General features: G+C 60.7%; 1 protein-coding gene across 2 annotated transcripts; it reads left to right on the plus strand.

Moving 5' to 3' along the window:
- Positions 1-6,581: 6,581 nt before the first annotated feature.
- Positions 6,582-25,394, plus strand: GRK2 (G protein-coupled receptor kinase 2). Of its 2 annotated transcripts, none has more exons than XM_070782675.1 (21): positions 6,582-6,950; positions 16,732-16,808; positions 18,327-18,400; positions 18,530-18,631; positions 18,723-18,797; positions 18,923-18,984; positions 19,745-19,796; positions 20,058-20,149; positions 20,301-20,400; positions 20,483-20,561; positions 20,655-20,785; positions 21,038-21,132; positions 21,205-21,312; positions 21,788-21,854; positions 22,157-22,257; positions 22,846-22,912; positions 22,994-23,089; positions 23,315-23,477; positions 23,633-23,769; positions 23,873-23,983; positions 24,117-25,394. In XM_070782675.1, the coding sequence occupies exons 1-21, from the start codon at positions 6,838-6,840 to the stop codon at positions 24,279-24,281; spliced, it is 2,067 nt and encodes a 688-aa protein (XP_070638776.1). In that variant the 5' UTR covers positions 6,582-6,837; the 3' UTR covers positions 24,282-25,394. The 2 variants fall into 2 exon arrangements, with proteins under 2 accessions (XP_070638776.1, XP_019810521.2); XM_019954962.2 differs by having other exon boundaries at positions 6,584-6,950; positions 23,870-23,983.
- The last annotated feature ends 1,454 nt before the right edge of the window (positions 25,395-26,848 follow it).

Genomic DNA, 26,848 nt, shown 5'->3' on the forward strand with positions numbered 1-26,848 from the left:
AACTTGGGCCTTCCCCCCCTGCCCCCCAGTCTCTCATGCCTGCTGAGCAGCCAGGCCGGGTGTGTGCCCACAGCCCCTCCCATGGCACTCTGAACTCCTTGAGGGTGGGGCTAGACTTAGCTAGCTTGGCTTCCCCTCCATCTGCTCCTGAGCACAATGAAAGGTGGATTTATAGGAAAAGGAAGCAGGACTGATTTCATGGGTGAGTGATCCATGCAGTCACATGGGGCCCTGCCCTCAGAGGGATCCCACACTGGGTTTAATGTGCTCTTGTCACCATCTTGAAATTCTTTTTTTTTTTTTAGTTTGGCTGTGCCAGTCTTAGTTGCTGCACTCAGGATCTTCGATCATTGTTGCAACATGTGAGATCTTTTTTAGTTGTCCCATGTCAACTCTTTCTTAGTTGCTGCATGTGGGATCTAGTTCCCGGACCAGGGATCAAACCCGGGCCCCCTGCATTGGGAGCGCGAAGTCTTAGCCGTTGGGCCACCAAGGAAGTCCCTTGAAATTCTTAATTTTTGAAAAAGGGGCTGTGCACTTTATTTGCAGTGGACCCCACAAATGAGGTAGCTAGACCTGGGGAGAAGGCCAATTCCAGCTCCTCTAGCCCTCCCAGGTCAGTTCTGTGCTAAGTGCCATTCGGGTGGCCACCAGCAGAGCAGGCCTGGCACTTGCTGGGGAGAGTCACCCTACCTCCCCACCTTCCAGAGGCCCAGACCAGAAACGAACCCTCAGCGCTGACACCAATGTATGGGCAGGAAATAGAGCAGACACCCAAGGTCCGGGAGCACCTGCAGTTGCCCTCAGCCTAGCCTTCTGTCCCCTAAACCTGCCCCACGCCAGAGAGCGACAAGGGGCCAGAAAGCTGTTGTGCTTCCAGACTGTGCCATGGCAGCGCCAGGAGGGCAAGACAGGTGGAGAGGCAGAGAGATCCAGACCCAGAGAGAAACACCCTGAAAGATCCAGAAAAGGGAAGGCAGAGAAAGAGGCAAAGAACCTGGGAGGGGAGAAGAGAAATGAAAGGAGAGAAAGACCATGGAGGACGCTGAGAGGGAGACACACAAGTGGGCTCCAAGGTCCTCAGGATGTGTTACCAGTGACCGTTCAGAAAGACATCTCCTCAGCCCACCCACCACTGCATACACATCTTCATTTACCCTCAAAACAATTCAGTGAGGCCAGGCTGGGGTACAGAAGAGAAAGGCAGGGCTCAGAGAGGTCAAGTAACTTTATCTAAAGCACCCAGCAAGCGGCTTTTCCACACCCATCCTCCCTTTCCCTGACAGGCAAGTACCAGAGGATACAGCGGGGCCGGTGGGGCCTACGAGACCTCGACTGAGATGCTCAAAGGTCAAGGCGCAGACAAGCAGTAGGAGCTCAGCACGACTAAGCCTGAGTCGCGGAAGACGAGGCGCATGCGCACTGGGGACAGCTCCAAGAGGGCCCTGTGGGAGGAGCGGGGCGGGGTGGGGCGGAGCCCGGGCGGGGCGGGGCCGGATCCAGAGGCGGGGCCATGTCGCGCTGAGGCTCCAAGGCGGAAAAGGGAGACTGCGGCCCCAGGCGGCGTGGGGACTTGTGACTTTCCGGAGGGTTCCAGGGAGAGGCGCTGCTCCCGGGAGACTGGTCGGGCGAAGCAGCGGCCTGGAAGCCTGGCACAGAGTTGTGGGCTATCAAAGGCCCTTGGACTGTGCAGGAGGAAGCACAAGGCCTGTGTCCTTGGCGGAAATGCCAGTCCTCAAGAGTTTTCCCCGACTTCACCCGAGCAGGCTCCCGGCCCTAACGATAACTTGTCACTTGCCTCATAAGGATGTTTTGAGTATTAAATGAGATCATCTGGGTTCTAGGAACAGTGGCCTGCACATGGAGAGAACCCAGGAAGCGTCAGTGTTTATTATTATGTATGCTTTGCCCATAGATTCGCCGTCTCTCCTATGTTGGATGCCCAAGGCCAAGCACCAGGGCCTGGTATGTAGTAGGAGCTCAGGTACACTGTTGGACGAGTGACTGAGTAAACGAGGTGAAGTCCCAGCCTCCCAGCCAAAGCCTGGCACCATGTGGGCCCCGGACATCAGAGAGGTCGCTGCCCACATTAAGCAGGAGTTTCTCCCAGTCAAGTCTGCTCACCCCCGGTGAGCTGTATGGATTGAGACACCCTCAAGTTCATCCTCCTGGCTCTTCAAAGCCCAGGATGGAGACAGAGGTGAAGCCCCAGCAAGAGGAAACCTGCGTTCCTGGGCCTTGGCACATGCCAGTCCTCACCCCCAACCTCACTCCTGCTCATGTGCAGACCATGTCAAGTTCAAGACCTTCGCCAACTCTTCCTCTTTTCCTGAGCCTGCCACCTCCTCCCATATCCTCTTGCCAGGTTAATTGGAGGGGGCCTTCTTCCTCTCCAGACCTGAGTTCTGTTTCTGTGGCCCTAACTTGGCATCCAATGTGAGGAATGCAGCAGTGACCACACCAGACAGGGGCACCAGGGAGAGCCCTCTGAACAGGAACCTTTCCACCCATGGGATGCAGGGCGAGCAGGAATCTGCCTTATGGGAAGGAAGTGAAAAGGAAGTCATTCCAGGCAAGGGGAATTATAAAGTCAGCACCCCAGAGGTAGAAATGAACTTGGCTAGTTGTAGTGTCAGAAGGAAGATCAGAGAGACTGGAGACTAAAGGGCACAGGGAGGGGCAGGGGGATTGAGTTAGAGCGATGGGCAGGGGCCAAACTGTAAGTCTCACGGGCCACAGAAAAGAGTAGGTTTCCTAAGTGCAGGGGTGGTCATTGGAGATGGGGTTACATTTAGGCCTGTGAAGACTCTGTAAAAGACTCTGGCTAGAGGAGTGGCAGGGTGGAGGCTGGTGCAGGCATCAATGCCAGGCAGGAGGTGATGGGACTCAGATCGGGTTTAGCAGGGCACAGTGAAAGGATTTGGGATGTATCAATACCTTTGTGCTGGAGAAGACTCTTGAGAGTCCCTTGGACAGCAAGAAGATCAAACCAGTCAATCCTAAAGGAGATCAACCCTGAGTATTCATTGGAAGGACTGATGCTGAAGCTGGAGCTCCAATACTTTGGCCACTTGATGCGAAGAGCTGACTCACTGAAAAAGACACTGATGCTGGGAAAGACTGAAGGCAGGAGGAGATGGCAACAGAGGACTAGATGGTTGGATGGCATCACCAACTCAAAGGACATGAGTCTGAGAAAACTTGGGGAGATAGAGAAGGACAGAGGAGCCTGGCGTGCTGCAGTCCATGGGGTCACAGAGTTGGACACGACTCAGCAACTAAACAGCAATACTTTGGAGACAGACACATCAGTAGTCAATGGGACAAGCTGGATGACAGCCGGGAGAGGGGGCACAGGAGCAGGTGAGGGAAGAGAGGAATGGAGGATGACTCCTGGGCTTTTGAAAAGTGAAGGAGCTGTGGCTGAGAAGGGGAGCCGGGAGAGGAGCAGGTTGGACTGGGCAGGGTGGTGGGAGCGAGAGCTCAGCGTGGGACATGTTAAGTTTGCAACACACATTAGTCATCCAGAGGAGATGCCAGGTATGGCTGTATCTGCAGGCCTGCCAGCTGGGTGGAGATGGGATTCCACTCCTCGTTCACTCCCAGCACCCCAGCCACCGGCTGGCACCGTCTAGGCACCAGACAAAGGCTGGTTGAGGAAGACTGAAGCCAGCCTGAAAAGGCAAGTTGACAATTGACCTCCCCTCAACCACCAGAGGGCAGCACCATCCAAAACACAGCCTCCCCAGGCCAAGGCTTCCAGGAGCTGCTTTCCAGGGTCCCAGGAATCAGTGAGGAGAGGGCCCTGGCGGCTCTCTCTCTCTCAATCCTGGCTTCAGGCCTGCCTGGGTTGCAGGTTGAGCAGTGGGTGGGAAGGGCTTTCTGGGTTTGCAGGTGGTGTGGAGGAGGTTGGGCCTCTTCTGGGAGCAGGATGGGGGGCTTTTCAGAATTCACAGAGACTCTGGCCTAATGAGTTCACTGGACAGAAGTTTTAAAATAGGAGCTGTTCCAGAAACCCCAGGCCAGTGAGTGACTGTAGTTAGAGTGCTGAAGAGTTTCGGAGAGGCAGGAGGAGAAGAGGTCGGAGGCCTTCCGTCATATCCTCCTATTACTCTGGCCATCTTCTACCCCAGACACCATGTGCCACCTTGGGCTGTGGGGCTCGTTCACTCAGTCACTCATTCACCCATCAAATGTTGACTTTATCTTTCTGTGTCAGGTCTCATGGTGGGCTCTGGGGGGCAAGAAGTAAACTGGGAGCACTGGTTTCAGTGAGAGGAGGTGTGAACGGCAGGAGGCATTTCCCAGTGGATGCAAATATTGAATAAAGCTTCATGGACTGATTCAATGGACCTGAGTTTTGAGCAAGCTCTGGGAGCTACTGAAGGACAGAGAAGCCTGGCGTGCTGCAGTCCATGGGGTCGCAAAGAGTTGGACATGACTGAGCGACTAAACAACAACAGACACACACATACCACCCCTCCCCGTCAAAAAACTTGAATGATGTGCATCTTGCAATTGATGATGTTTTCAAATCAGGGAGCAGGTACCAAGTGCAGAACTAGAGATGTACACAATTGGGAGCAAGGGGACTGGGGACGGTGGCCTGGAGGAGGTGGGTCTTAAATGGTAAGCCGGAGTTAGCCAGGGAAGAGGACACGCAGAGGGCTTCGAGACAGAGGGAGAGACAAAGACACAGGGGTAAAAGCTGATGGATCAGCTGATGGCAGGGGGTACCTCGGGCTTAGGGGATGATGGCAACCCTGGCCTGAGAGGGGAGCACGACTCAGTCACCCAAGAGTTTGACTTGCAGGTTAAGGAACTTGCTTACGTGATTTGCTTTCGGAGAGTGGGGCGGGGGGGGAGCCCCCCCTCTGAATTCCCCACTCCCAGCATCCCCAGAAAACCTGGAGCACTGCTTCTCAGTGCTAAGTAGACAGTAAATCTATCAGATCGAGATTCGAGGGAGGCATCTCTGGTCAAGGCCTGTATTCAGGCAGGAGCCCTGGGAATCCTCAGAAGCAGACAGGTTTAAGAAAATTCTCAGGAGGCCAGATGAGAGGATATGGTGATAGATTAGGGCATGGGGAGACAGAGGAGCCAAGAGTAATGCCTGGAGTTCGGGCTTGAGCGTCTGGGTGGATGGTGGCGTCACCCACTGAGAAGGGGACCTCACCATCCTGACTGATGCGTTCTGGTTCCAGGCTCTGCCGAGGCTGATCTCAAAAGATAGGCTGAGAAGTGCCCATGACAAAGGTGGTGGAGAATCCTAGGCTTTGCAAAAAGGTCCTGGTTACTGACCCACAAACTGGCATGAGGCTTTGGCTCCATGGGCCCAGGACTGGGAGGGAATCTTGTCACCTTGGAAAACAGAGATGCTCTTAAGAGCAGCACACTGAGATAAGGGTGCTGCTTTGTGATACATGGATCCTCTCCACCTCCACCATGCAGTCTCATCAGAGTAAATTTCCCTTGCCAGGCAGTCCAGTGACCCCCATGACCTGCTCCCCTCCCCGCAAGGCTGAGATAAGTTGGATCCTGCTTTGTGGAATCATGATTCTGACCCAGGAAGGGGGTTTTTGGTGCACGGTCCTCAGTCCTGAGTGGGAGTCCTGGGGCCTGGATTGGGTCTGGAGCAGGAGTGGGGATTGGACTAGGGTAAGTCTGGAGTCTGATGCCAGTCATCAGGTCCCAGGTTCATGACAACCTGTTAAGGGCTCTAGGTCCAGTTTGAGTCTTGGTTGGGTGTCTTGGTCCTGGGTTCGTGTCCCAAATTTTTGGGTCCAGAACCCTGGTCTGGTCCAAGTCCAGGCCCAGGCTCTGCCCCCAAGTCCAGGGTTTGGAGTCATGATAGTGGTCTAAGTCGGGGGTGGAATCAAGGTTGGGCTCAGCAACCAAGCTGGGATCAAGGTCATGGTCTGTGGTTGGGATCAGTGTTTGAGGTCCTGGCCCCAAATCTGGATCTGGGGTCCTGTAGGGGGTCAAGGGTCAGCGTCAGGGTCTGGGTGTGAAGGGGGTTGGGTCCAGAATGGTGACCTGAGGTCATGGTCAGTCTGAGATGATGATCCAAGGTCTAGTTCTGGGGGTCCTATTTGGAGTCTGGGGTCAGGAATGTGATCGGGTCTGGTGTCAGGTTTCTGACTGTGTCCAAGGTCAGGGGTCAGGGGTTATAGCTAAAGTCTGAGATCCACGTCCCTGGGAACACATTCTGCAATGCCAGTCTGGGGTCCTTGCCGTGGTCTATAGTGGCCCCTGGGGTCACATTCTGCAATTCCAAGTCAGGGGTCCCGGCAGTGGTCTATCGTGGCGTCTGAGACCCGAATTGTGCCCCGAGTCGTGGTCAATGTCTGGTCTAGGGTCTTCTGCTGGCGAGGGGCCCTGTCGTGTCCCAGGTCAGGGGACAGGTCATGGCCGGTGGGGGCCGTAGGCGGAGAGTCGAGGCCGGGGTGGCCGCGAGGGTCAGGCTCGGTCCAACCCCGCTGCCTCCAGGGGGCGCCGCCGCCCGCCCGGCCGGCCCCTCGCGGGCTCGCTGGCGCTGTGCGCGGCAGGCGGGGCCGGAGGCGGCGGCGGCGGCGGCGGCTCCGGGGCGCGGGCGGCGGCGGGCGGCGGCGGCGGCCCGACTGCAGTCCCGGCGGGAGCCGAGCGAGCCGGGGCCGGGCCCGAGCCGGCGCCATGGGGCGGCGCCGCCTGTGAGCCGCGCCGAGCGGAGCCGCGGGCGCCGAGCGGGGCCGGGCGGGCGGCGGCGCCCGAGGCCGACGGAGCGGCCGGGCCGGGCCGAGCGCGCCGAGCGGAGCGGAGCGGAGCCGAGCGGCGGGAGAGGCCGCCGCCGCCGCCAAGATGGCGGACCTGGAGGCGGTGCTGGCCGACGTGAGCTACCTGATGGCCATGGAGAAGAGCAAGGCCACGCCGGCGGCGCGCGCCAGCAAGAAGATCCTGCTGCCCGAGCCCAGGTGAGGCGGACGCCGCAGCCCCGCGCGCCGGCCCCGCGCCCCGGCCGCCCGGGCGCTGGCCCCGCGATCCCCTCAGCCCCGCGCAGCGCCGGCGTCCGGCAGCCCTGGCCGGACCCCGGCGCCCCCGGCCCTGTGCACCTGAACATCCGGGGCGCCCCAGCGCGGGGGCTTTCCGGCTGCGCGGGCTCCCCGACCCGCCCGGTGCCCCCGGGCCGGCTCTGCCTGCCTCCCTTTCGCTTCACACACTCCGCCTGGCCCCCTTCTCCTTCAGCCCTCTGGCTCCTGCCTTCTTCCCCGGGGGCGCCGTGCACCCCCTTCATCCTCCTCCGGATAGCCCAGGGTACCCCCTTCCCACCGCGGAGTCCCCCGCCTCTGCCTGCCCATCTCCCGGAGCCCGACTGTGTCGTCCATCCTGTCGCTGCCCCGACTCCCAGCACCACCCCCTTTGGGGTTCCACCGGCCCCCACCCTGGCCCCCTCGGGTGGACCCTTCTGTGAGGTTCGGGGCAGACCAGTCTTCCGGGGATCTTCCTCGGTCTTCCCGCGGGCTTGGGGTGGGAATTGAGAGTACTCTGGGGACTGGGGGAGCGGTGGGGAGCAGGGTCCAGTGTGCACCCCATGGCTCTGTCCCTCTCCCCTGGAATTCCTCTTCTGGCAAGAGTCCTGCCTGTGGTACCCCAGGGGTGCTGCTTGCCAGGGGATGTCCCAGCACGCCTGCAGCAGCTGGATCACAGCTGTCTCCTCTCTGTGAGATAACTGACCTGATACCCAAGTTTCACCTGCTCAGGGTTTAGGCGCAGGAGTGGACAGCGTAGGGACGGTAGCTGAGGCTGTCCAGCATGTTATGGCTTCGAGAGTATTTTCCCATCCCTTGAGCCTCGCAACAACCCAGGGGACCAGTCGGTCAGGGGTGGTTTTGTCACCATGGAACAGAAAGGGAAGCTGAAGGCCCAGACATGAGTGGCCTGCCCAGTGTCACAGGTAAGCCAGGGTGGTGCTGGCCACCAGAATCAGGGCTTCTGGCTTGTGGTTCCACGTTGGGTCCACCACTCTAGCCTGAGCCCGGGCCTGGCCATTCTGCCTGAAGAGCCATATGCCCTGCCAGCCAGGACCCTGGGCGCATCCTAGCCGTCCTGGTCTTATGTGACTGTGGGCAAGTCCCTTCCCATTTCTGGGCCTCAGTTTTCTCATCTGTGAAATGTGGATGGTGTGAAATAACGGCTGTGACTCTGTGGCATTCTGAGTGAAGCGGGGCCCAAACGGGCTTGGGAGGGGTGGGTACCGTGCCAACGTCTCCAGTGCTTTTCTCCTGCCCGTTCACTGGGTTTCGGATTGACTGAACACCAGGCCTGGGAGAGGAAAATTGGTCTGCGTTTTGCAAAGGCTGTTAGGGCCCTTTTTTCTAAGACATTTGCAATCAGATTTCTCAAAACAGGAACCAGACTGACTGCCAGCCGGGGGCTGTCCGGGGAGCAGCGACAGTTAGAACAAAAATGAGTTCAGAAATGACAAAGCCACGAGGGAGGAAATGGGGGAGTTGGCCTCTGGGGCGCCCAGCAGCTCTCCTTGGTGGCCACGGCCTCGAGACCCTCCAGCAGGTTGGACTTCAGCAAAGCGTGAGGCGGGGCTTTTTCTGGAACTCTCTGCGTTTGGGTAATCTCGCCCCAGAATGCATTGCTGGCGGTGGGGCCCCGCCTTGGCTTGGCTCTGCAGGTGTTAGAACCCTGAGAAACAAGATGTTCCTCTTTTTCTGTCCCCATTACACCCTTGATATCGACCGCGTTGAAAGGAGTAGTGGTGGAAATCATGATAATTTATTTATTTCTGACATCTGTCATCTCAGCCGATCCAAAAAACCAGCCCGTGAGGTTGGCAAGGTCATGTCTTACATGTAGTAGTTGCTCAAGAAATAGCAGGACCGCGTGGTGTCTGAAAGCAGGGGGGCTGTGAGGTTGAGGGGAGCAGCAGGAGGCCGAGAGCCAGGGGTCAGGGGTCCTCAGGTAGGGTTGCCATCTGGCGGCGCGACCTTGGGTGGATGGCCGGCACCTGAGAGATGCACTCGGGGCCCTCGCCGTGAGCTGAGGCTGGGCAGGGGCTGGGAATCCACACTTTCCACCTCGGAGGGTACGCAGCCCTTTGCCTTATGCTCTGCACACCCCCTGGGGCTGATGCCTCTTGCCCTGAAGATTGTTCTGACTGTATCTTACAGTTGCCAGTTTGCAAAGTGCTTTGTACCCCGTTTTATCCTTTTCACAACCATAGGAAACGGGCACGGCAGGTGGTATTTTCCCACTTAATAAGTCGAAGCATCTGAGGCTCGGAGAGGGGAAGAGACTTGGTTGCAGAGGCGAGGTGGTGTTTGAATTTGGGGTCTCCGGGCTCCCAGGTGCTCTTTCCCCGCTGTGCTTCCTGTCTTCCACACTCCCTTCCGGACCTCTGCGCTCACCCTGGTCCTTCTCTTGAGGAATGTGTGCCAGCTGGCCCCCCATGCCCAGGGAGGGTGGCCTGGAAGCCACGGGGCAGACCCCGCGCCATCAGCTGTCTTGGTTCACGGGGCCCAGCCCCCTCCCCGCCTGGGGTCACGTCTTCCCCTCAGCCATGATGTTGGGGTCAGGGAGGAAGGCCATGGTTTCCCTCAGACAAGGTGCCATTTGGAGCTGTTTGCACCTTGGGGTGGTCCATCTTGGCAGCCTCCCTGTGGCTGGTGCCTGGGTTGTGGCTTGGCTGGGAGCTGCGCTGGCTCACAGCTCTGACTTCTCAGGGCTGGGGAACAGGAGCTGTTGGGCACAGGGCCACTTCGAGTTGGCACAGGGGCCTCCCCTTCTGTCACTCTATAGAATCCAAAGGAGACAGACTCATTTCTCGCCCTTCTGGCAGAGGGAGGCAGCTGTGTGGCAGGAGTCCGGAGACCCGGCTTCTAATCACGCTGCAGTGCCAGCTCACCTGGGCCCTAGGGATACCCCTTATCCTGGCCGAGCCTGCCTCAGTTTCCACCTCGGTCCAATGAGGGGGCTGCCCTTGACCGATGGACCCCCCAACACACACCCCCCCGTGCGCCTTCGGCTCTCAGGGTCTGTGGTGAGTGCCGCTCTCCAGAGAAGCTGCTGTCTGCCTTTCCCAGCAGCGGCCACGGTCCCGCAATGATCGTCATTTGCTTAATATGACCACGGAGGCCTCATGTAATTAATCTCTGGGCTCCTGGCAGAGGAGACCGGCCTGGGCGGTCCCGGGAGATGCCCAGCTCTCCCTGGTGACTGCAGCAGCCCCAGTGGCAGATGTCAGAGCCGGGTGCCTCTTGCAGCCTCTCCTTCTCTTGCCTCTTTCTTTCCTGGTCCCTCCCCCCGCCATGAATTTCCTTCTTCCTGCCCTTTTCTGGCTTCCCTGTCTCCCAGACCCGCGGCTCTTCCTCCACTGCTTCTTCGTTCCTGTTAACTCTTTGCTCCCAGGACTTCCTGCCCTTGGTCTGCGGAGGGAAGAAGCGCAGGCAGTGGTCTCTTGCTTCCTCCTCCCTCCGCTTCTCCATCACCAGCAGAAACCCTGCTGCTTGCATCCTTTATCCCTTACCCAGAACGTTCCGCTCCAGTAGCAGCATTTTCCCACCCTATTCCTCTGCCTCCAGCCGTCCCCCGCCTCCGAAAACAAGATTATCTTTTAGGGCACTCATCCCCTCCAGGTATTCGAAGCTCCCCCCCACCCCCACCCCCACTCTCCCCAGGAATGGGTCTCCAGGACCTCTTTCCCCATCTGTTCTCCTTTCCAGATCATAGGGTTTCACGTTTTTGCCATTAAGTTGCTCGCCCGCCTGCCGTCTCTCAGTAAATGGATTCGAAGGGAGCGTGAGCTTGACAGGTTGGAATCTGTGCCGGGGAATCTGGGCTCTGTCAAGCCAGGAATAACGTGCCCTATTAATGCACGATCAGTCCTTAGTAGTAAACTCCTGGTGACGTCAGGTGTAGGCACAGTCTGGGGCGGCGTTTCCTGCCCGCCGTGGGCACCTGGGGAGGCTGTGCAGAGGGGTCGGGCTGTGTGCACACAGCTGGAGCCTCCAGGATATTATGTTCCTGCCTTGGAACAGACAGCAGAAGCCAAGAGGACCTGAGAGGCTTTGAAGAACACACAACCTCCATCACACCTGCCCTTATTATTACTATTATTTTTGACTGCACTGGGTCTTAGTTAGCACACGAGGAATCTTTGTTGCTGCATGTAAGATCTAGTTCCCTGACCAGGGATCGAACCTGGGCCCCTCTGCGTTGAGCGTGCAGAATCTCAACCCCTGGGCCACTGGGGAAGTCCCACACCTGCCCTTCTTTTTTCCCCGTGGTCCCAAGGGACCAATGTCCTCTGCTGATCACAGAAGACAGAGTTATACTCAAGTTATCCCTCATCTGTTTCAAACAGGAGATACTAAAAAATGAGGCGTTTGGCTGCAGACTTTTCTAAGACAGTAACCTGCCCTCTGCATCGCTGCTAACAGGCAGGGTAGTGTCTCGACTGGCTGAAAAGCAGGGTTTCCAAAGTGGGTTTTCTGATGCTGACGTGTCTGCTGCTCTGTTCTCTGAGCAGGGAGGCCATTCTGGGTTTGGGGTTCCAGATAGCTCTCTTCCTGGGAGTGCAGGGCAGGGAGCCCTGGAAGTTGTTCCGGGTTTGTTGTCACGGGCCGAGAGCAGTGAGCAGCGGGGTGCGACAAGGCCACCGGAGCGTCTTTTCCCGCGAGCCGTCACTTTGTGGCCGCCATGCCTCGGTGGGCTCGTGGGTGCGGTGCCGCATGGTGTCATTTCTCTTCCCTGGCCCTGGACTTGTCCAGAGCTGGCTGATTCGGCCGCTGTTTCCCATTTGGTATGCGGTCCTTCCTCGAGCTCTGAGGATGCTGTCAGCCCTGAGGAGAGTCATTGAGCAATATTCATCAGAAGCCCCCGAGGACTTCCTCATACCAGTTGGCACCATGGTGCCAGGTTTCCTGGAAATGCCCCAGAGGAGTGCCCCGGCCGTGGCGACAGCCTCTGGTCTGCTGGCTTGCTGCCGTCTCTCCCAGAGCGTGTTGCTTCCTGGCGTGGCTGCCCCCGAGTGCAGAGCCCCCAGGCCAGCTTGCACCGTGGCTCTAGCATGCTGTCACCCAGGAGCACAGGAACCGTGGCCCCTGGCCCTGCCACGTGCCAGCTGGGGCTGCCCCAGCCTGATCGGCACCCACAGCCAGGATACAAGTCCAGGGTCCCCTGGGACCCTGCACCCAGCTCTCCCAAAGAGGCTGGGGGAGGCCCCCGCCTGGTGGGGGCCCCTTTCTCAGGCGGGGACTGGACATTTTCTTGCCACTGGCTTGGTTGGGACTCAGGGTGTGCTGCTTCTCAGCTTCTTCTGTCCTCTATTTCCTCACCATCAAGATGAGCATGTTTGCTCCTGACCCTGAGGTCCCTCCCCATCCACAAAGGCTGCGGTCTGTGACCGAGTGGGCGTCATCTGGGAGGCCACCGTGCCACAGAGCGAGGGACTTAGCTCTCCCCTTGAACCACGTGGTGCCAGAAAGTGCCGGAAGCTCTCCCGCTCAGCCCTCACCCTGCCGCCCCATCACCCCAGCCCGTGCTGGGGTGGGGGGCCGGAAGTGCTGTCTCCCCGGCCTCCGGGCAGCTCCTACCCAGGGGCCCTTGCTCCTGGCAGGGCAGGTATTGGGCTCTGCCCACGGGGCTCCCCGGGCTGGTCTGTGAGCAGAGTGGAGTTCTAGCCCTTCAGGCTCGGGGAGAGGCTCACAGGCGCAGCCCTGGGGAAGGGTCCCTTTGTAGCCCCACTCCCTGAGGACGTGGCAGCTGTGATCAGATTCTAGAAGGGAGGCTCCCGCCAGGAGAAGGAGGCCCGACGCGATAGGCCGCGTTCTCCTATCGCCGTGCGCTCTCTGCCTTTCTCAGCGGTCAGCTCAGTGCTGGCGATTCAGCGTTTGTTGACATCCTCATTTTACAATGGGGAAGCTGGACATTTAAAGTCTGTAACTTGGCCTGGCCTCTGGGAGGGGGGAAGGAAGAGCCATTTGAAGCCCAAGCCTGGACACCAGGCAACTGCAGGAACCAGGGCGGCCGAGCCCCTTCCCCCCAGAGGCTGGGAGGCGGAGGGTCCTTCGGGGGCAGGGACGGAGGAATGATGCAGGCACGGGGCTCCCCTGACAGTCTGACGTCCATCTGGGGGCCCGCATGCTCCTGGATATCAGAGTCATTGACCTGGGTGGGGTCAGGAATGCTGCTGTGGGCCCATCGCCACTCAGACTCTGCCAGGAAACAAAGGTGACCCAGCCCAGGAGGCTGCCACCGCCTCCCGTGCCAGCCTGTACTTGCCACCCTGGCAGGAGCGTCCTCCACGACACGCTTTCCTAACCTGCCAGCTCCCTGGGCCCCAGCCCCGTGGGAACAGACAGGAAACCCTAACGTTGCCGCCTGGAGGCCTCCCCTTCAAGGACTGCCGAGGTTGACCTCGTGTTTGGTTTGGGTTAGGGCTGGGGGGTTGTTTATTTTATTTAGAAAACATTTTTTTCTTTTTAAGGAAGAAAGTGAAGTGCTGCGGGCTGGGAAGAATGCTGTGGCCATCCACTCTGTGCGGTCTTCTGAGGGAGGCGGGGTGTAGCTTGCTGTGCCCGAGGCCCAGCCGGCAGCAGGCAGAGCCCCTGGGAGGGAGGAGGAGGTCTGTGCCCGGCATGGTGCCCAGAGAAGAGCTGCTGGCTCCGCTGGCTCTCAGGCAGACCCTTGGAGAGCCTGTTTCCCTGGCCTTGGTGTGTCCAGCCTACAGGGCCCCGCAGAGGGAAGTAGAGGCCCTGCTCCCAGCTGGGCATTCCCATCGTGTGCCACCTTTGCTGAGCCTGGGCCAGTCCTGCTGGTTCCTGGGGGGTGGGGAGGAGCTTCCCCGTGACTGTTGCAGAGGCCGTACCCAGCTGCCCCATGGGGTCATCTGATAGGCTGGTGTCGCTCTGCCTGTCACCCACACCTACCTGTCTCTGGACATGCCCCTGACCACCCCTCTGACCGTCCCCCTCCGTGGAGGATCAACATTCTGTGATACGTCTTTCTTGCTCGTTACCATCCCCTTCCATAGACCAAGAGGTCCTGAAACCCAGGAATGGGATGTGGACACAGAGACCCAGGAGCTGAACCGCAGAGCGGTTGAGGGCCCAGCCCTCCTGTCCGCCTCCCAGGAGAAATCTGGCCCCCGTGGGATCCCCGGGGCCACACACCCCTACCTCCTGGCTGCTTGGTCTCGTGGACCTGCTGAGCCTCCGTTACCTTGGACTGGGCCCCCCTGCTGTGCTCCGGCCAGCACATCGCCCAGCCTGTGTCCTCGTCCAAACGGGAGGCCCTGAGCTGCCCCCTGAGCTGCCCTCCGCCAGGCTGGGGGCCCGAAGGGATGGGCGCACGCTGCGGCCTGCAGCCTCCCTGGGCTCCCATCTCTAGTTTGCAGGCCCGGGGCAGGGGCTGGATCTTGCTCAGTGTCACAGATTTTTAAACTCCTGATGTGTGTTAAGTGCTTGGGGGGCTTTTGGGGTCGGGTCTCGCTTCCTGAGTCCCTGCAAGTCCCACAGGACCAGGGAGCCGTGTTCTTGGAGGAGGCTGGTGGTGACTGTGAGTAGGTATGTGGCCCCCAGGAGGGAGGCTGTGCCAGCCTGGCTCAGGGCCACTGCCCAGCCTTGGAGTCCCCACGGCCGTGAAGGGTGTCCTCGCTTTCTGGGACGGAACCGGCTCTGAAGTGGTAGCTCAGGGCCACTGGGCCCCTGGCCCTCAGCTGGGGCTCTTGTCCGTCGGAGTACAGGATGGGGACACAGAGGGCCGTCTGGGTCATCGGCACCCTGCTCTCCTGGTGGAGACAGTTCTCAGGGAGGGTCACAGGGCCTCCGAGCTCCTAGGATTGCGGCTCCAGGCCTGTGCTCACAGTGGTTCTGTGTGTGCCCGCATTGCCTTGGGTGGCTCGAGTGCAGGCAAGGGCCTGGCCAGGTCAGGGCTGGACCTCCACCCTGACCCCCTCAGAAGGGAAGGGCAGGAGTCGCCCCACCTGCGAACCTAGGTTAGGGCTAGGGCCTGGGCAAGGTCTGCTGGTTACGCTGGCCTTCTGACCTCAGGCCCCCTCTCTGATGGGGCCTCGAAAACCCCAGCTGGTCTTGTCAGTTCTGTCCATCCGTCTATCCGCCAGCCCCAGCCTCCTCCCACCCCAGCTGGTTTCAACCCTCCTTCCTGGCCCCGTGTCATCAGATACCTGGGCTTCCCCCCGTGGTACCTCCAACAGAACCCGTCCACTCACCCGCCGCCCAACCGAGCTTCCCAAGTGTGGTCTGTTGAGCCTCCTCCCTGCCCAGTGGCTCATCCCGGGCCAGGCCTCCCGTGCCTGTCCCCACATCCACCACCTGCCCTGGGCTTAGCCACCTGTCCACATTCTGTTTGCATTTGAGGAACCCAGTGAGGTTCCGCCTCCTCCACGCGACCTCTCCAATGGCCTAGAACGTTCTTTCCTGCCTGAGTCTCCTCCAACCGACTGGGCCCCACGCAGTTTGTCTCATGTTGTCTAATTTCATGGAATCACAGATGCAGGACCGGTGCCCTGGGTGGGCCTCCCCGGGGGGCAGGGCTGCATGGCGCCTTCCAGCAGGTGGTGGGCAGCAGGGCCCTGTGCTGGACTCCACGAGACAGGCAGGGATACGGAGACGTGGGCACACAGAGTCCTTTTCACCTGTGACCTGCTGATGGCCCCCCCATATCCTGAGGCCCTATGAACATGTCGAGAGCTAGGTGGGACCGCAGCCAGTGGCTGGGCGGGACGGCAGGTGGCCCAGGAAAGGAGAGGAGGGGAGACCAAGCTGCCACTGAGGCATGAAGCCTGGTCAGGTGTGACTTTCCCAGAGCGCTCGGTGTTGGGGGTGAGATAACCGGGGGCGGGGAGTGTGATAACCTGGGCTTCCGCGGTCACAGGGGCAGCCCCCCTCCTCCGCTGCCCTGGAGGCAGCTCAGGGCCAGGGGTCTTACTTTAGATATTAGGGACAAGGGAGCTGAGGCCTGACTTTTTTTTTTTTCCCCCCCAATATTGAAATATAATCTACATGGCAGAAAATTCATCATGCTGAAGTGCTGAAGTCAGTGGATTTCAGTACATTTACCGTGTTGTGCAGCCCTCATCACCGCCTAACTCCAGAACATTTCCATCACCTTATAAAGAAACCCTGGCCCATTAGAAGTTATTCCTCTTTTCTTCTCCAGCTTTTGACACTCACTCATCTACTTTCTGTCTGTAGATTTGCCCCTTCTGGACTTGTGGTATAAATGGAATCATATAATGTGTGGGATTTGGTGACTGTTACTTGGTGGAACACTCTGAGGTCGGTCCATACCGTGGGGCACACGTATACCAGCCTTTCACTCCGTTTCATGGTTAACCAGTATCCCGTTGTGAGGATGGGCTGTATTTTCGTGATCCATCATCTGCTGATGGGTGAGGCCTGGCTTTTGAGGTTCGGCCAACTCCCTGAAGCCAGCACAAGGAAGGGCTGGGACCAGACTTCCGAGCAGCCACCTGCTGGTCACCCTAGCTTTGGAAGACGGAGCTTTGGTGGGCAGACAGGCTCCCTCGGGTCCCACTGGTGTGACCCACGGTCAGGTCCGACAGGGTGGCTGCCTTCCTGGAAGGGAGCTTGACACCCACCGGCAGTGCCCTCCACTCCGGATTCCGGGGGAGGAAGCAGCCACCCTCCAGGGGAGTAGGGCCAGCAGGCCTGGCAGGAGCCATGGGGGCTCTGGGTCACCCCCGCCCCCGCTGTCTTCCAGCATCCGCAGCGTCATGCAGAAGTACCTGGAGGACCGGGGCGAGGTGACTTTTGAGAAGATCTTCTCCCAGAAGCTGGGTGAGTATGGTGGGGGCTCTGCCAACCTGAGCATCCGCCCCACCTCCCGGTCCGGCTGCCAGGCCAGGGGGTGGGGGCAGGAGGCCCCTGGGGCCGCCTTTGTGCGGCACCCCAGCTGACCAGGCTGTGTGCCCCCCTCTCTGCCAAGAGATCTCCCGTCCACCATGGGGGAAGCACAGGGCAGCAAGCGAGCCCCGCTGCTGGTGGCAGGGCCGGGACCCAGCGTCTCCCAGCCCCTGGCTGTTGCTCCGGGAGGCCCCTGATGCGGGGTGGGGGCCCAGCAGTCTTCCAGGGCCGCCAGGGAAGTTCCTCCTTTGGGGTTTTTGTTTTCGAGAGTTGCAGCTTCCCCTTGGCGCAGGCACAGCTGCTGGGGCCGTTGGTGGAACTGACAGGAAGGGGCGGGGCCCTTCCTGTGGCGCCTGCCGTGCTGTGGTCGCCCCCGCCCCCATGGCCCTCTTTGTGAGCAACCTGCGCTGGCAGGCCCCTGGGCTGCCTCCTCCAGGGCCCCGGCCTTAGAGGTGGGCACCCGGGGAAGGGGGCGGCGGGGCCCGGGGAAGCAGGCTCGGGCCACACATAACTCTGACTCGGCCTTTCCGGGACAAGGGACCTCGGCTCTGAAATGGGAGTGGCCTGGCCCAGAGGTCAGGCTTAGGGAGTCTGTGTGTCAAGGAAGCCTGCAGCATGGGTCCCCTGCCTGGGCTGTGTGACCTTGGGCACATCGCTGCCCCTCTCTGAGCCTCACCTGAGAGCTAGCATTCTGGAGCCCCACTGCGCAAGACTGTTGGACAACAGGCCCAGGTGCGGTGGTGGCGATGAAAAGCCCCTCACCCACTGGGAAGCCGAGGGCTCGCATTCCTCAAGGTCCACCGTTAAAAGGCCCATCCGCCCTTACCAGAAGCCGTGGCCGAGAGCTCTGGCAGAGGGGATAGGGCCCCCAGAGGTGTGCACAGTCACCCGGCTAAGCCTGGGCACCCATGTCGGGCTACAGGGAGTTGGGACCACCCTTCCTTCTGCTGGCCCTGCAGGGCTGCTCTGGGGCCCGGCCCCTGGCCTGAGTCCTCCAGGGTCTCCTGCCCACCTTTCCTGCAGCCCGTCTCATCCCCTCCTGTCCCCAGAGGCTGTGCTCTCTGGGGCCCTCTGCTCGCACCCTCTGGCCTTCCTTCCCAGGACCTGCCGCTGGGCAGAAGAGCCCTGAGTTCTACTCAGGTTGCCATGTACCACCTGCCTGACAGGTCTCCCTCGGTTTCTCCCACTGGACCTGCCGCCCCTGTCCACCTGTTTCAAGTGGCAGCTGTGAGAGCCAGCCTGATGATGGACGGGGGGTATAAGGTCCAGGAGTCTCTTTGGTTGGTGGTGACCTCTGAGGCCACCTTGCCCAGCCTCCATCCGGGGCAGGGACTACCTCTGCCACCTCCTTGGCCAGTTCTGCCCAGGAAGCACCAAGCCCACACCTACCACCACGATGGCACGGCCTCTGTGGGGCTATGACTCAGCCTGACACAAAACACTTCCTTTCAGGGTACCTGCTTTTCCGAGACTTCTGCCTGAAGCACCTGGAGGAGGCCAAGCCCTTGGTGGAGTTCTACGAGGAGGTGAGGCTGGGCTGGCCTGGCCCTGCTGCACGTGGGGAAGGGAGGGGCTCGGGCTGCTTTCATTGGACCTGTCAGACAGTCCCGTGCCCCGCTGGGCCAGGGCTCACCTGTGGGGATCTTGTCCTCTAGATCAAGAAATACGAGAAGCTGGAGACAGAGGAGGAGCGCCTGGTCTGCAGCCGAGAGATCTTCGACACGTACATCATGAAGGAGCTGCTGGCCTGCTCACATGTGAGTGCCTGGGGCCCGGGTGCCGGCCTGGGCGTGGGGACGGGAGGGCTGGCCCCATGGAGAAGTCACTCGCCTTTCCCTCCTTCCCCAGCCTTTCTCGAAGAGCGCCATCGAGCACGTCCAGGGCCATCTGGTGAAGAAGCAGGTGCCTCCGGATCTCTTCCAGGTGTGTGCTTGGCTTGTCCCTGCTCCCGCCCAGCCCAGCGGGGGTCCCCCGCAGGCGGCACAGGTCCTGGAGCCTGGTCGGCTCCTGTTGTGGCTCAGTCACCCACCTCCCACTCCCTCCCTTAGCCATATATTGAAGAAATTTGCCAGAACCTCCGAGGAGACGTGTTCCAGAAATTCATCGAGAGGTGAGAGCGGGGCACGTGCAGGAGCAGAAGGTGGGAAGAGGCTGCTCTGAGAAGGGGTGCGGATGCCCTGGAGGAGAGCAGCCGGCCTGCTTCAGTGCCCAGCGTGTGGGCACCTGGACCTGTCTATACCCCAGTGCGGCGACTCCTAAGGTGTCGCCACTCCCCCACTCCTGCCCCACCCTTCTCAGCACTAGGCACCTCAAAGCCCACCCATGTCTAAAGGGACCGAGGGACCAGCCATGTGTCTTTCCCCCCATGGAATATCTAGCCCCTTGCTGGGCCCACTGGGGATGAGAAATATCAGGCTGGTGGTAAGGATGGGCACAGGAGGACACACTGCCCACTCCTCTGCCCCCTGTGGCCAGCCTGGAAGGTGTTCCTTGATGTGTCCCAGCTGCCCGGCCATGGCATAGGGGCTTTACCGGGAGTGAGTGGTGTGTCACTGGATGTATGCGAGGAGGGAAACGAGATGAGCCTAGTTGTGGATGTGGTAGCAGGAAGTCGGGGTCAGATGGGAAGATCTCACCTTGAAGTTTATCTGATCCAAGCAGAAACCCAAAGACCGATAACAGTGCTGGCATTGCCGGGAGGGGGGTGGGGGCAGCCTGGTCTGGCATTCTTCCTGGCAGGCCCGGAAGAGGACCCTGAGGCTTGGGAGGGAGCCCAGGCAATAGCAGTGGGTGGGGCCAGCTTGCCCCCAGCATCAATTTCACTCACTTTCTAAGGCTCAGCTGAGCTTGGGTTCTTTCTTCTCTTGCAGCGATAAATTCACACGATTTTGCCAGTGGAAGAATGTAGAGCTCAACATCCACGTGAGTGGGCTGGGTGGGCGTGCAGAGCCCTCTCCCTGCTGCTCCTCCCCAGGGCCCCTGGGCGGCGGGGGGAGTCTACCTTCAACCCCCAGGGGCGGCTGTGGGGTTGGTGCTGGAACCCCAATGCAGATGGTTCCAGGCAGGGTGGCACTTGGGAAGGGTGACGGTGGCCCTGGGTCAGGGGCCTTGGGGGAACCCCCTGCTGCTCCCGGGTTGGGGCCTGCGCAGCCTGCAGTGACCCCCCGGCTGCCACCCCCGCAGCTGACCATGAACGACTTCAGTGTGCACCGCATCATCGGGCGAGGCGGCTTCGGTGAGGTCTACGGCTGCCGGAAGGCCGACACGGGCAAGATGTGAGCACCGGGTCCACTGCCTCGGGTGGGACACCTGAGCGGGAGGCGGGCCCCCGGGGGCGCCCTGAGGACCGCCCACACCCCACTGCGCCCCTGGGCCTGCACTGAAGGTGCCAGTGGACCGACTGAGGGACCGGCCCCTCTCCCACAGGTACGCCATGAAGTGTCTGGACAAGAAGCGCATCAAGATGAAGCAAGGGGAGACTCTGGCCCTGAATGAGCGCATCATGCTGTCGCTCGTCAGCACCGGGGTGAGCGGCAGCCCGCCCCACCTCGGCCCCGGCTCCGAACCAAGCGCAGTCTGCGCTGACCTCTTCTTCCACCCCCTCCTAGGACTGCCCGTTCATCGTCTGCATGTCATACGCCTTCCACACACCGGACAAGCTCAGCTTCATCCTGGATCTCATGAACGGTGAGTGCCTGGCCTGGCCCCAGGTGGACCTCGGGGCTGGGGGCTGGGGTGGGAGCTGAGCGCCCCTCCCCCCCTGCGGGCTGCCTCCCTCAGGCGGGGACCTGCACTACCACCTGTCCCAGCACGGGGTCTTCTCCGAGGCCGACATGCGTTTCTACGCCGCCGAGATCATCCTGGGCCTGGAGCACATGCACAACCGCTTCGTGGTCTACCGGGACCTGAAGGTGAGGTGCCGCCCCGCCCTCCTCCTGCCGTGGCTCCGCCACTGTATGTCGCGCCCCGCCCTCCTCCCGGCCTGGCTCCTCCCCTCTTCATGCCCCGCCCTCTTCCTTGCCTGGCTCCTCCCTTCCGCACCCCCCACAACGCCCCCAACCCAGGGCCCTGTCTCTGGACACCCTTACCTCTAGACAGCCACCCGGCTGGCGTGTTGCCCCGCCGGGTCCTGTCCTGAGCTGCTCACTGAGCCTCCTCCACAGCCGGCCAACATCCTGCTGGACGAGCACGGCCACGTGCGCATCTCAGACCTGGGCCTGGCCTGTGACTTCTCCAAGAAGAAGCCTCACGCCAGTGTGTGAGTGCCCCAGCCCCACGCCCTCTTCCCGCACCCTCCGACCACCCACTCATAGCCTCCTTACTCCGCCAGGGGCACCCACGGGTACATGGCTCCCGAGGTTCTACAGAAGGGTGTGGCCTACGACAGCAGCGCCGACTGGTTCTCCCTGGGCTGCATGCTCTTCAAGCTGCTGCGAGGGTGAGCAGGCTGTCCCAGGGCGGGTGCACAGGACAGAAACAGGCTCTCCCCCAGGCCAGGAAGGAGGCTGGGGTTGGGTGGGGGCCCCCTGCCGCCTGGCTGACAGGGGTGGCACCATCCCTGGCTTTGGCAAGGATCATTCATGGGCTTCCCAAGTGGCACTGGTGGTAGAGAACCCGCCTGTCAGTGCAAGAGATGTAAGAGATGCAGCTTCGATTTCCGGGTCAGGAAGATCCCCTGGAGGAGGGCATGGCAAGTTCAGTTCAGTCGCTCAGTTGTGTCCGACTCTTTGCAACCCACTCCAGTATTCTTGCCTGGAGAATCCCCAAGGACAGAGGAGCCTGGGGGGCTACACTCTATAGGGTCGCACAGAGTCAGACATGACTGCAGTGACTTAGCAGCAGGCACTCATGCAGCCTGCCTCAGTTTGCACATTCCCGTTCTCTGACCTTGGACTTTGGCCCTTCTTGCCCAGGCATAGCCCTTTCCGGCAGCACAAGACCAAAGACAAGCATGAGATCGACAGAATGACATTGACAATGGTGCGTGGAGGGTACCAACCCGGGCTGGCTGGGTGGAGCTCATGAGGGGCCGTAGTGCAGCTGGGGTCTCCTGTAGGCATCAGGGTCTCGGCTGCCAGCAGCCCACCCTCTGGCCTCTGGCCCCGTTGGCTCTCCCTTCCCCACATTGTCAGAGCAAACATGCCTGCTAGGGGCATCTGGAAGCTCTCCATCTGCCGGGGGCCTGCACCCGCCTGCCACTGCCTCACGCAGCCTCAGGAGGCCCAGAGCTGTGATGGGGGCCGGGGTGGGCCTCTGCCAACATCCCCTCCTCCTCCCTGCAGGCTGTGGAGCTGCCTGACTCCTTCTCCCCTGAGCTCCGCTCCTTGCTGGAGGGGCTGCTGCAGAGGGATGTCAACCGGAGGCTAGGCTGCCTGGGCCGAGGGTGAGTGCCCGCGACCCCGGCCATCACCCCAGGCCTTCCCACCCTGCTGGGTGATGTCCACACTGCGTGTCTAGGCCTCTGCAGGGGTTACTGGGGCAGCCTGCCCGAGCCTCTGCCCGTGTCCCTCTGAGGACAAGGGCTGTGTTTTGTCACTGGAGCCCCTCCACTCCGTGGTCCCAGCCTCCTTGGCAGAGTTCACAAGTTGGGGCTAGGGCAGCCCTGCCCATTGTTCCAAGGTGGAGGGTGCGTGCCGTACAGCTGCTGGGGGTGGGCGCAGACCCAACAAAGATAATGTTGCTAATGATGATGACAGCAGCTTTCTATGTTTATTAAACATTTACTAAGCACTGGGCGTGATGTTGCAAGATTCCCAGTATTAAACTCACCACAGCCCTATGCCGTGGAGACTGCTGTTCTCCCCATTTTAAAGATGAGGAAACAGGCTGAGGTTTAAGGAACTTACCCAAGGTTGCAGAGCCAGAGCGTGGCTAAACCAGCAGTTACACCTAGGTCACCTGTCCCACAGCCCAGACCTCGCCCCCCCCAACCTGGGTGGTGCCAAGCCCCAGTGATGCTCTCTTCCCACAGGGCCCAGGAGGTGAAGGAGAGCCCCTTCTTCCGTTCCCTGGACTGGCAGATGGTCTTTTTACAAAAGGTAACAGCCCAGAGCCGGGACCAGGCGGGGTGCTCGGGAGCCCCTGCTGGGTGCTGATGCCTAGCCCCTGTTCCACCACAGTACCCTCCCCCGTTGATCCCCCCACGAGGGGAGGTGAATGCAGCCGACGCCTTTGACATTGGCTCCTTCGATGAGGAGGACACAAAAGGAATCAAGGTACAGGGCCTGGCCTGGCCTCCCAGCCCTGAGCACGGCTGGCAGTGTCCTCCGTTCTCTGGCCCTATGAGATCCCCGTGCCAGCCCCATCTGCTTGGTGGGCCTCGGCTCCTCCTCCCCACACGTCCCCGGGGGTGGCCATTGGACCAGACCACCATGTTCCGGGCCCTGCAGCTGAGCTGGCCTGTGGCTGACAGCCGTCCCTTCTCCACCCTCTTGGTGAAGCTACTGGACAGTGACCAGGAGCTCTACCGCAACTTCCCCCTGACCATCTCGGAGCGGTGGCAGCAGGAGGTAGCAGAGACTGTCTTTGACACCATCAATGCTGAGACGGACCGGCTGGAGGCCCGCAAGAAAACCAAAAACAAGCAGTTGGGCCACGAGGAAGGTGAGGGTCAGCAGCTGCTGTGGGCGCCCACTTCCCCCTCTAGAGATGGGAAGCAGGCTCAGGTTCAGCCGGGGTCCCTGCCAGAGAGCAGCTGATCCAGGACTCAGACCCGGCTCGTGCGGCCGGCTGAGTTCTCTCTTGCTCTCTCGCGTCAGACTACGCCCTGGGCAAGGACTGCATCATGCATGGCTACATGTCCAAGATGGGCAACCCCTTCCTGACCCAGTGGCAGCGGCGGTACTTCTACCTGTTCCCTAACCGGCTCGAGTGGCGGGGCGAGGGCGAGGCCCCGGTAAGGAGCGGCCAGGGCCCTGGAACCCCTGGGGGTGGGCGGGCCAGCCAGGGGGTGGGGGGGCAGTCCCAGGCCCTCACCGCCCGCTCCCGCCCTGCAGCAGAGCCTGCTGACCATGGAGGAGATCCAGTCGGTGGAGGAGACGCAGATCAAGGAGCGAAAGTGCCTCCTCCTCAAGATCCGAGGTGGCAAGCAGTTTGTCCTGCAGTGCGATGTGAGTGGGGACTCGGGGTGGGGCCGGGGCAGGTCCAGAATGGCTGGGGCGGGGTCGGATGGGGCGGGGCCAGAGTGTGGCTGGGGCGGGGCCAGACGGGCCGGCTCCGCCTAACAACCGGGTGTGCGCGCAGAGTGACCCAGAGCTGGTGCAGTGGAAGAAGGAGCTTCGAGACGCCTACCGCGAGGCCCAGCAGCTAGTGCAGCGGGTGCCCAAGATGAAGAACAAGCCGCGCTCGCCCGTCGTGGAGCTGAGCAAGGTGCCACTGATCCAGCGCGGCAGTGCCAACGGCCTCTGACCCGCCCGCTAGCCCGGTCGCCCTCCTTTTATAAACCTCTAATTTATTTTGTTGAATTTTTATTATTTGTTTTCCCGCCAAGCGGAAAAGGTTTTATTTTGTAATTATTGTGATTTCCTGTGGCCCCAGCCTGGACCAGCCCCCAGGGAGGGGCCCGCTTGCCTTGGCTCCTGCTGCCACCCACCCAGCCACTGTCCAGCCACCTCACCCTGCCCCCAGGGGCCTCCGCTCCCGGTGTCTTCCCCACACGGGGAGAGCAGCAGCCCCCAGCGCCCTCCCGCCCTTCCCCAGGGATGGTCGCCTGGAGTTGGGCCTGCCGTCCCCTCTCCCCAGCTCTGTGCCCACAGCACAGCTGGGTGGCCCGGCGGCTCCACCCAGGGAGGCTGCAGCACAAGGAGGCTACTTGAAGCTCCCACCTCGGCCCCTCCTGCATCGACTGGGACACAGGCCTGCACTGACCTGCCCTCCAGCCAGTCGGTAGATAAGGGAGCCTGTGGACTCGCTGAGCCCAGGGCCTCCCACGTGACTTAGGCTCCTGCACCCTTTCTTGGGAAGAGCCCCCGTTTCACTGGCGGCCTCCACGTGCACTTTCCCTGGACACAGTGGGACCTGGCCAGGAGGGTGGCATTGGCAGTGGCTGCTGCTGCCCCCACCCCAGTCCCCTCTTCTTCCCACCCAAGCGCCCAGGCTCAGGGACCACAGAAAGGCACCTTTGGGGCTGTGCCACGCTGGCCTTGATTGGCCCTGAGTCCCCTCCCCTGGGCTGGGCAGGGCCTCTTCTGCTCAGAACCGTTGGGGACTGGCCTGGGCCAGCCGGACAGCACAGTGCGAGGGGCGGGTGGGGCAGCCCTCCCCACTCCAGGTTGCTCAGCGCGCCCCTCGCTGTCCAGCCCCACGTCCTGTCAGTGCCACCACCCCCAGGGCGCCACCTCGCCCGCAGCATGCCCCCTCGTGCCAGTCGCTGCCGTGTGGTGTCGCGCCCTCCCCCGGGGCTGGGTCAGCAGGCCCTCCCCTCCCATCTACACTCCCCGGGGCATTCCTTTGCCGATTTTTGAATGTGATTTTAAAGAGTGAAAAATGATACTATGCGTTTTTATAAAAAATAGTGCCTGACTCCTTGGCTATGTCAGACTCTTTTTGTGCCCGAGGGTCATTTTCAGCCTCCCCCAGGGGTGGGGCCGGAGGAGGGAAGGTCTTGGTGGCGCCAGATCTCCTCCGCCTTCAGGGCAGGCACTCACAGCCTGGGGAGGGGTGGGAGTGGCTCGCACCCTGCCTGTCCCATCCTGGGGGACCAGAAGGGAGTCTTCTGCCCACTGCCTGGGAAGCAGGAGGAGGTGCCTGCAGGTTGGTGCTTAGTGTCCTGTTTGGACTGGCCGGGCATCTAGCCCGCTGGGGCCCACACTGAGGGCACTGCTGTGGACAGATGAACACCTCTGCCCTGGGGGCCACACACGCAGCCTCCGGCCTCAGCCTCTGGCTTCAGCCTAACCCCTGGCCTTGCAGCTCAGCCTCCAGTAGAGGTCCCTGAAGCCTGAGCAATCCCCCAGCACCAGGCTTCACATACCCAGAGGCAATGTTCAACTTTCTCCGCACACCTCTGCTGTCTAGGCCCCCATGGGTGATGTCGCTGCTGCCCTTTCCATGCAGGGCTCTGCTGGCAAGGACTCAGGGCCCCAAGGAGTCCCGAAGGAAATGGCTTTTGAGCTGGGCCTCCAGCACTGGGGTGGACGAGGTGGGGAGGACATTTCTGATGCAGGGAAGGGTCCAGCGGTCAGGAGTGGCTCAGGTTGGCAGCAGTATTGTGGGAAGGAAGCAGGCCCGGGAGGCCCTGAATGCCAGGCTAAAGCCAACCCAGAGTCCAGGGGCACCTAGTGACTGCAGCACAAAAATGGGAATGGAGATGGAGTCTGAACCTGGATAGGCTCTCGGGAATCCTTGAAGGTTCTGGACGGGCTGGGTGGTGACTGGACGGCTGACTGCAGAACTAGTTGCTGGTTACACGTGCAGGGTGTTCAGAAGGAGACGAGTCAGGGAGCCAGGGGAAGGGGCCGTGATTCTGTCCAGGGAAGAGATGGCATAATGACGGTGGTGGTAGTGCAAAGAGGCCAGATGGAAAGAACGTGGCCCAGCGGGAAGGGGCAGGACTTGGGGACGAGAGAGGTTGGAGCCCATGATGGTACACCAGGAGGGCCCTGCTGTCACTCAGAGCCACGATAGGGAGCAGAGCTGGCCAGAAGGGAGGAGGGTGGACGTGGCTGCATGTGGCTTGAGACCTGCTGATGGACTGCATGGGCCTTCAGGCACAGAGGGGTCCCAGAAGGAGCTGAAATGTGGTCCTAGAGGTGGCACCAGGGTGACATTGGAACAGATAGGCTTTCAGCTGGGAGAATCCTGATTTGGGAGTCAGGAGGAGTCCTGGAAAAGGTTTGAGAAGACAACGACATTAGGAGTCAAGGACCGGTAGGGAGTTGTGTTCAAGGCTGCAGAAATCAGGACAGGCTGGGCCTGAGACAGTCCAGTTAGATTTGGGGTGAAGAGGGCTTGGGGATGGGGTAGCACTTTTTAAG

The sequence above is a fragment of the Bos indicus genome, chromosome 29, assembly GCF_029378745.1.
Source record: "Bos indicus isolate NIAB-ARS_2022 breed Sahiwal x Tharparkar chromosome 29, NIAB-ARS_B.indTharparkar_mat_pri_1.0, whole genome shotgun sequence".
Taxonomy (NCBI): domain Eukaryota; kingdom Metazoa; phylum Chordata; class Mammalia; order Artiodactyla; family Bovidae; genus Bos; species Bos indicus.

Bases quoted from the DNA above. Each gene is read 5' to 3' on its own strand.
- GRK2 (XM_019954962.2), top strand. From the start codon at position 6,838: ATGGCGGACCTGGAGGCGGTGCTGGCCGACGTGAGCTACCTGATGGCC. The intron at 18,985-19,744 runs GTGAGAGCGGGG...CTTCTCTTGCAG, and splicing joins TTCCAGAAATTCATCGAGAG to CGATAAATTCACACGATTTT. The intron at 20,150-20,300 runs GTGAGCACCGGG...CCTCTCCCACAG, and splicing joins AAGGCCGACACGGGCAAGAT to GTACGCCATGAAGTGTCTGG.